At 39.8% G+C, this 9,506-nt stretch overlaps 1 protein-coding gene across 1 annotated transcript in view; it reads left to right on the top strand.

Annotated features, from left to right (window-relative positions):
• HERC6 (HECT and RLD domain containing E3 ubiquitin protein ligase family member 6) overlaps window positions 1–9,506 on the top strand; it is a 71,343-nt gene that overhangs the window by 11,707 nt on the left and 50,130 nt on the right. Inside the window, exons 5-8 of the mRNA XM_058435717.1 lie at window positions 1,366–1,460; window positions 3,890–4,017; window positions 4,734–4,870; window positions 6,121–6,188. Coding sequence (XP_058291700.1) covers window positions 1,366–1,460; window positions 3,890–4,017; window positions 4,734–4,870; window positions 6,121–6,188 — 428 coding nt within the window. The remainder of the gene's footprint in view (window positions 1–1,365; window positions 1,461–3,889; window positions 4,018–4,733; window positions 4,871–6,120; window positions 6,189–9,506) is intronic.

The raw sequence follows: 9,506 nt of genomic DNA, 5'->3' as shown, positions 1-9,506 counted from the left end.
CCCCTCCCCTCCCCTCCCCTCCCCTGTCTTCCCTTGTCTCCTCTTCTTTCTTTTTTCCTTTCTTTATTCTTTTTTCTTCAGACAGGGTCTCACTGTGTTGCCCAGGCTGGAGTGCAGTGGTGCAATCTCAGCTCACTGGAATCTCAGCTCCTGAGGAGCTGGGACCACAGGCATATACCACCACACCCAGCTAATTTTTGTATTTTTTGTAGTATCAGGCATGAGGGGCTTGAAGCTTAGCTTTCTAGGTCAATAGCCTCGGGGTTTCACTATGTTGCCCAGGCTGGTTTTGAACTCCTGCACTCAAGTGATCCACCCGCCTCAACTTCCCAAAGTACTGGGGTTACAGGTGTGAGACACTATGCCCGGCCAGTTTTTCTTATCATCTCAATTTTTATAATACATTTGCAGAGCATCTATGGTGTGACAGAAATATGTGAAAATTGTCAGAATCAATATGGAGTCACTTATTTCAAACCCTAATAAAATGGAGTTGGGTGGCCTGGGGTCATGAAGGAGGATCCTCACACAGATCCGCCTGATAATAACTATCCCAGAGGACTCTACCCAAACCACAACCTTGCAGTTAAGGCCACCTCTATGAGGACATCTTTCCAGTAACAGTGTTTCCTAACTGCAGCCTTGCAAGTAACCTTACTAAATGGCAATCTTGCAGTCAGGGTGGCTTCTATGAAGACCCTCTCCTAGCACTGGCCAGTACACATGTCACTGCCTGCAATAAGTCCTTGTAACCAATGAACTTCTGTTTCAAAATAACCTACATGTACTTCTCCTTTTTGCCTTTAGAAGTTCCCCCTTGCCTCAATCTCCCCAGATATGCCCATGGCCTGCTATGGCATGCATATCCTGGATTGTAATCCCGTCATTCATTCCCAAATAAACTTGTTCTTTGAGAGCCTCTCTGTTGTTGTTTTAGGTTGACAAATGAATACAACAGATGGCAGTAGTATCAGGCATGAGGGTCTTGAAGCTTAGCTTTCTAGGTCAATAGCCTCGGGCATTCCAGAAGATTAGACAGCTTCCAGAAATAAATGTTAAAGGAGCACTTCTTTTTTTCTTTCCCAAGGTAGGGTTTTTCCTCTGTCTTATACTTCGGATTGTTTACTTTTAAAATTATGTTAATGAATTATAAAAATAATAAAAGATACCCCTTACATAAAAAATATAAAAAAATATTAAAAATATAAATACTTATGAAATCTGAAAACTATGTTAGTGAATTATAAGAATAATAAAATATATCTCTTACACAAAAAAAGAAATATAAAAAGATATTAAAATGTAAATAGTCATGAAATCTGAGTCTGTTTCTTATACTCTAGAGATTCTGCTTTCTTTCAACAGTGCAAAGCAACAAGCCTCTCTCAGTTGGTGCACTGAAGAACCTAGGTGTGGTTTATATCAGCTGTGGTGCTGAGCACACTGCAGTGCTTACCCAGGTAATCCAAAACGTGTTGCTATTTTTTTGAGTTCCAGAGAAATGGTAACAAGATACATATGTACTAATTATTGTTGAAAGACAGAGACCTTAGCCCATTTGGGCCACTATAACAAAATGCCATAAAAAGAGTGGCTTATGAACAACAGATATCTATTTCCCATAGTTCTGGAGGCTGGGAAGTCCAAAATCAAGGTGCCAGCAGATTTGATGTCTGATGGGGGCCAAACTTCTCATTCGTAGATACCATATTTTCACTGTGTCCTCACATAGTGAAGGGAGTGAGGGGTCCTTCCTGGGCCTCTTTTGTGAGGGCACTAATCCCATTGATGAGGGTTCTGCCTTCATGACCTAATCATCTATCAAAGGCCTCATCTCCTAATATCATGGCATTGAGGGTTAGGATTTCAACATATGAATTCTGGGGGGATGCAAACATTCAGACTGTAGCGTAAGATATATATACCAATATCTAGATAGAGCCATTCAGTGTACACATATCTAAAGAGGAGATGTGAACCAAATATAAATCATAAGGTTTTCAAGATATGTAACAAAAGCTGATTTCAGCTTTAGGAAGTATCTTCAGATACCTACTAAATTAGGTTAATAGCTGGGTGTGGTGGCTCATGCCTATAATCCCAGCACTTTGGGAGGCCGAGGTGGGCAGATCACGAGGTCAGGAGTTCAAGACCAACCTGGCCAACATAGTGAAATCCCATCTCTACAAAAATACAAAAGTTAGCCAGGCATGGTTATGGGCGCCTGTAGTCCCAGCTACTTGGGAGGCTGAGGCAGGAGAATCAATTGAACCCAGGAGTCAGAGGTTGCAGTGAGCCAAGATCGTGCCACTGCACTCCAGCCTGGTTGACACAGCAAGACTCTCCTGTCCAAACAAACAAACAAAAAAATTAGGTTAATACAGGAACTAATCCCTTTTAGCAATTATTATCATTATTATTATTATTATTATTTTGAGACAGAGTCTTGCTCAGTCGCCCAGGCTGGAGTGCAGTGGTACAATCTCGGCTCACTGCAACCTCCGCCTCCCAGGTTCAAGCAATTCTCCTGCCTCAGCCTCCGAAGTGGCTGGGATTACAGGCATGTGCCACCATGCCTGGCTAATTTTTGTATTTTTAGTAGAGACAGGGTTTCACCATGTTGGCCAGGCTGGTATCAAACTCCTAACCTCAAATGATCCACCCGCTTCAGCCTCCCAAAGTGTTGAGATTACAGGCATGAGCCACTGTGCCCGGCCCCTTTAGCAAATATTCATTGACAATGTGATTCTACAGATAAAAATTATGATAGAAGCAACAAAGTAATTTTTACAGTTTTCAATAATCCACTTTACAGCCTAGAACATTATTTCATTCCATTTCTTGCTTGGCATAGGTATGAACCAGCTTCCTGAATGTTTTCTTCCCATTCTTGTCCTCACCATACAATATATTCCAAAGGGATGGATTCTTTCTGGAGCCATAAGCAATAGACTTGAAAACTACTTGTGCAGTTGAAATGTTTGTTTAAAAACTATATGCCCCCAATTATTTTTATTGTTTGTTTTAAATGCATATCTTAAATTAGAAAACCCTCAATTGTTTGGATTATATTCTTCTTAATATAAAGAATAAATGTAAATAAATAGAATTAATAGAAATAAAGAGAAACCTAGAATTGTTTGTAATCATAGAATGATTTGGAAAGACAGTATTTTTAGGAAAATGCTCAAATAAGTACAACGTCATACTTAAATGTTGGTTTTACTCTTGAACCATTTAATTTATCTATTCATTCAATAAAGACTTATTAAGTACCTAATTCTTTCTTTTTCCAGCTTTATTATGGTATAATTGACAAATAAAAATTGTGTATGTTTATGCTGTACAACATTATGTTTTACTACATGTGTACATTGTGAAATGATTACCACAATCAAGCTAGTTAACATATGCATCACCTCACATAAATATCTTTTTTTGTGATTAGAATCTTTAAGATCTACTCTCTCAGTAATTTTCATATATGAAACACATTATTAACTATAGTCACCGTGCTGTACAATACATCACCAAGGTGCCGAGTTTTTAAGGAAATGCTAATGATTTTTTAAAAAAAATTTGTGTAGAGATGGGGTCTTGCTATATTGGCCAGGCTAGTCTCAAACTCCTGGCCTCAAGCAATCCTCCTGCCATAGCCTCCCAAAGTGCTGGTATTACAGGTGTGAGCTACTGTGCCTGACCCCAGTGATTTTTCATGTTTAAAGTGTTAACTCGACATACACTATTAGAAAGAATAAAGGATCTCTCCTATTTACGTAGAGCTTGTGTTTCACAGAGTGCTCCCATATTGACTCTTGTATGACCATCAGTAAGCTTTTAGTTACCTTTTTAAACCTGCAATTAATTTGATTCTTCCTTTGCTAAGCAGGACGGAAAAGTGTTCACATTTGGAGACAATCGCTCTGGACAGCTGGGATACAGCCCCACTCCTGAGAAGAGAGGTCCACAACTTGTGGAGATAATTGATGGCCTAGTTTCGCAGATAGATTGTGGAAGGTAATAGGCTTCTTCTTCTTCTTTTTCTTAGCATGTGTAGAAAATGTTATATTTTATTACTTAGAAATGACTCATATGGAATGTTATTAAACCTTAAAATTCCTGCCTGAAAATTTACTTATTTCAAATATAGTTTAATTTTTCAGTTTTTAATCTTTATTCTAGGTATTTTATTTATTTAATAAGAAATAATTGGAAGTCTACTGTGTATAGAACACTGTACCAGATGCTGGAGAATGGGAAGTAGATTGATAAAAATAGCAGAGCTTCCCTACTTAAGTTGATAAGACAAAATTAAAGTAAATTAATCTCATGCATGCAGAAGATGATGTATATTTACATATATATATATATATTTGGAGTTCTGCATAACCTAATTATGAGGACACTTTGAGTGTTTAAATATCTACCCAATGCATTTATAAAAAACAAAAAATAGAAATGCCTGCATTTAGAACACAAATGATTGAAACCACAGTAAAGACCCATCAATAACATTCTATTTTTAAGATTAGTAGTAAGTTAATATTGACTCACTGTCTGTTTAGCCACATCCTTTGATGCCCTCTAACACTGACATTGTGCTAAGGGAGCTGGGTACTTAGTAAAAGTAAATTGAGTTTTTTTGTGTTTGTTATTTTGTGTTAAGGGACGTCATCTTTCTCAAAAGCCGTGAGTGCCTTAGTCTTCATTATGGTGTATTCTCTCTCCTATAGTTACCATACCCTTGCATATGTGCACACCACTGGTCAGGTGGTATCTTTTGGTCATGGACCAAGTGACACAGGCAAGCCAACTCATCCAGAGGCCCTGACAGAGAACTTTGACATTAGCTGCCTGATTTCTGCTGAAGGTATGAGTCCCACTAATTCATGATTTTGTGTTCATCAATGCCGCTGGAGGAGAACTAGTATCCAGCTTCCTTTCAAAGGATTCTACAGAACTGTAGTTCCCCTAGTACTTTTATTTTTATTTTTATTTATTTATTTTTTTTGAGATGGAGTTTTGCTCTTGTTGCCCAGGCTGGAGTGCAATGACGTGATCTTGCCTCACCACAACCTCCGCCTCCCGGGTTCAAGCGATTCTCCTGCCTCAGCCCCCTGAGTAGCTGGGATTACAGGCATGTGCCACCATGCCTGGCTAATTTTATATTTTTAGTAGAGATGGAGTTTCTCCATGTTGGTCAGACTGGTCTCAATCTCCTGACTTCAGGTGATCCACCCGCTTCAGCCTCCTAAAGTGCTGGGATTACAGGCATGAGCCACCGCGCCCAGCTGTACTTTTATTTTAGATAGATAGATAGATAGATAGATGATAGATAGATAGATAGATAGATAGATAGATAGATAGATAGATAGATAGATAGATAGAGATAGATAGGGCATTGTTATCTTATGCAGTGAATCAGTGAATTTTAGGGTATTTGGTAATCGTGTCTAAAGATTAAGGTAAGTTCAAGACCAGCCTGGCTAACATGGTGAAATCCATCTCTACTAAAAGTACAAAAATTAGCCAGGCATGGTGGTGCAAGCCTGTAATCCCAGCTACTCGGGAGGCCGAGGCAGGAGAACCGCTTGAACCCAGGAGGTGGAGGTTGCAGTGAGCCGAGATCGTCTGGCCTGGGCAACAGGGCAAGACTCCATCTCAAAAAAATAAAATAAAATAATAAAATAAAAAAGATTAAGGTAATACAGAAGAGGATCCTAACTTGATTACTTAAACATCAGAACAACACACTTTTTTTTTTCCATAAAGTGAAAGCAAGTTTATTAAGAAAGTAAGGAAGCAACCAGAACAATACACTTTTATATATTTAATCAAATCTCTTCTAAAGCATGGCCACCTGGCTGCATTATGCAAGTGCATGAAAAACTAAATTTTAGACTAAATAAATATATGACATGTAATCTGATCAAAACCGATCTTTTATTTCAATATGATGGGAGGGAAAAAAAGAAAAAAATTAATCTTTTATGGATTTGTAGTCAAAATCCGTTTAGGAGAACATAAATTGCCAGTAAGTAAATAAATTTGGCTTGGTAATACATCAGATTTATTTTTACTTCTAAAAACTCTAAGCATGGATTTATGACTTTCTTTTAGACCTCGTGGGTGTTCAAGTCAAACACATTTTTGCTGGAACATATGCCAACTTTGTGACAACTCATCAGGTATCTATTATGCTTTCTGTTCCTCTTAAAAATTATTTTTTCTCAAGATTTCAGAGCGGTATTTGAAATACTGTATTATTCATATATATTCAGGTGTTTTACTAAAACAATAAGGTCCTATATTAGAATGCTTATGAAAAAAATTACATAATTCTCACTTCCTTATTTGTCAACTTTCCTAACAGATTAGACCCCCCACCACCACCATTTCAGATTTATTTTTCTTTATTGGTAAGTGTGTATGTTGAATTTGCATCATGTAAATGCACATACACATGTAACTTGTGTCAACAGCAGCTGTTTCCATCTTCAGGAGGGAACTGAATTTACCCTGTCCAGGACTGTGAAGGAAGGGTTTCTGACGTGTCCTATAGGGAATTTCCCAGTGGCACCTCCTTCAGTGGGAGGATTGCCATGTGTGTCAGTGTGCAGTGGTGTGTGTGGCAGGGGTGGCGTGCAGCGTCTCAGCTGTCCTCTGTTGCAAGGGTCACATCATCGAGTCCCCAACTCAAGTTTATTGCTTAATAAAATTAATGATGATAGATAACAGTCATGACTAATTTTAACTGTAGTCATCAAGTGTCAGGCAGCAATTGAAGTTCTTCAAATGGATCAAGATGTTTAATGCTCATAGCAACTCTCGTTGATTTTATTTTTCACATTTGACAGACGAAAAAACTGAGTCTCAGAGAGGTGAATTTATGCAAAGTTGCACTGTTAGTAAGTGGCAGAGCTGGATTCAAATCCAGGCAGTCTAACCCAATAGCTTACACCATTATCCACCATGCTATAGTGCCTTCCTAATTGTTAACAGGAGGAATTTTATTATTACATTCCTGGGTGAGTTCTGAAATATGTTTATGGAAACAAAAGCCTTCATAGTTATTTTTCTAATTTGTACTTTTTCCTGTTATCAGGAATGTTTTAAAATTGATGTTTAAACTTGACGTTTAAAACATTCCTGATGACAGGAAAAAGTACAAATTAGAAACATAATAGACTATTTCTGTAGTCCCTGGCACAGCAAGTGGTCAGAGGCAAAGGTTTCTGTGCTGTTGGGATAGTTAGGAGACTATACTTTGGTTGCTCTATCATAGCCATTCAATCAGCCACTCAACAAAAATTGAGACCCTTTTACATATCAGGCTCTGCTCTTGGTGCCTGGGACAAAAGTGAATAATACAGACAAAGTTACCTTCATTCATAGCATTTGGACTCCACAGGCAGGGCCGGACCATAAATATGTAAATGCAAAATAAATAAGATTGTATTAGAGGCCTGGCATGGTGGCTCACGCCTGTAATCCCAGCACTTTGGGTGGCCGAGGCAGGCAGATCACTTGAGGTCAGGAGTTCGAGACCAGCCTGGCCAATGTGGTGAAACTCCATCTCTAGTAAAAACACAAAAACTAGCTGGGAGTGGTGGTACGAGCCTGTAATCCCAGCTACTTGGGAGGCTGAGGCAGGAGAATTGTTTGAACCCAGGAGTGGAGGTTGTAGTGGGCTGAGATTGTGCCACTGCACTCCAGCCTGGGGCACAGAGCGACACTCTGTCTCCAAAAAAAAAAAATTGTCTTAGACAGTGACAAGTACTCTGAAGAAAACACATTGATTGTTTGAGATTGGTGAGGTGGCCTTCTTTAGAAATGTCTGTCAGAAAAGGCCTTGTAGAGGCTAAGACAGTTGAGCAGAGATTTTAGCCATGCTTAGGTCCAGAGAAAGAATGCTCAGAGCAGAGGGAACTGCACACAGAAAGCCTATAAGGCAAGAATGAGTTTGGTGTGTGTGACAGAAGGCCAGTGAGGCAGAGCCATAGGAAGAAAGGACAAAGAGCTCTACAAGATGGAGCCAGTTCTGTAAGCTGGGGTCAGCTATGTGAGGGGGGACCCATCTGAAATGTGTTTGGAAAGGAGACCTAGAGACTGGCCAAACAAGCCAAGAGAAGAAAGCACCTGTATGGAGGTCCTCTCTTTTGTTTTTGTTTGTTTGTTTGTTTGCTTGTTGTTTTGTTGTTTTGAGACAGGGTCTCACTCTGTTACCCAGGCTGGATTCTTGGCTCACTGCAGCCTCAAATTCCTAGGCTTAAGCCATCCTCTCGCCTCAGCCTCCCGAGTAGCCAGGGCTACAGGCGCACACCACAATGCCCAGCTAATTTTTGTATTTTTTTTTTTTTTTTTGTAGAGACGGGGGTTTCGCCATGTTGCTCAGGCTGGTCTTGAACTCTTGAGCTCAAGTGATCTGCCCACCTTGGCCTGGCAAAGTGCTGGGATTACAGGTGTATACCACCGCGCCTGGCTCCCAGTAGTACCACTTATCTACAGTTTTGCTTTTCACAGTTTCAGTTATCCACATTCAACTGTGGTCTAAAAATATTAAACGGGAAATTCAGAAATAAACAACTCGTAAATTTTAAATCACATGTTCTGGGTGTCATGATGAAATCTCACACCATTCCACTTCATCCCTTCATCACAAGAAGTAGGGTGAATACAGTATAATAAGCTATTCTGAGAGAAAGACAGGGGCACCACATTTACATATGTTTTATTACAGTAAATTGTTATAACTGTTTCATTTTATTATTAGTTATTGGTATTAATCTCTTACTGTGCTTAATTTATACATTAAACTTGATCATACATATGGATAATAGGAAAAAACATAGTCTATATGGGGTTTGATATTATTTATGGTTTCAGGCATCCACTGGGGGTCTTGGTGGAACACACCCTCCTTGGATAAGGGGGGACCACTATATTTCCAGAAGGAGAAAGTGGCTAATTCTGTCAAATACAGCCGAGTGGTCAAGTAAGAGGAGTGCATAGTTTATTTTTGCTTTGGTAAGATTGTGTTATTGCAGAGGAGAGAGAAGGAAACCTGACCCGAGTGGGCTGGACAGAGAATAGAAGGGGAACAAGTGCAAACAATGCCTGTGACAACTCTGAGAAATTTTGATGTGAAGGAGAGTAGAGAACTGTGAGAGGGTTTCTCATGCTGCATAAGAAAGAGTGAATAGGCTGGGCATGGTGGCTCACGCCTGTAATCCCAGCACTTTGGGAGTCCGAGGTGGGTGGATCACAAGGTCAGGGTTCAAGACCAGCCTGGCCAATATGGTGAAACCCCATCTCTACTAAAAATACAAAAATTAGCCGGGGGTGGTAGTGGGCGCCTGTAATCCCAGCTACTTGGGAGGCTGACGCAGAGAATTGCTTGAACCTGGGAGGCGGAGGTTGCAGTGAGCCGAGATGCACCACTGCACTCCAGCCTGGGCGACAGAACGAGACTCCATCTCAAAAAAAAAAAAAAAGAAAAAGAAAAA

This window comes from Hylobates moloch, unplaced genomic scaffold, assembly GCF_009828535.3.
Source record: "Hylobates moloch isolate HMO894 unplaced genomic scaffold, HMol_V3 SCAFFOLD_2, whole genome shotgun sequence".
Taxonomy (NCBI): Eukaryota; Metazoa; Chordata; class Mammalia; order Primates; family Hylobatidae; genus Hylobates; species Hylobates moloch.
This window is presented reverse-complemented; position numbering and strand designations above follow the sequence as displayed.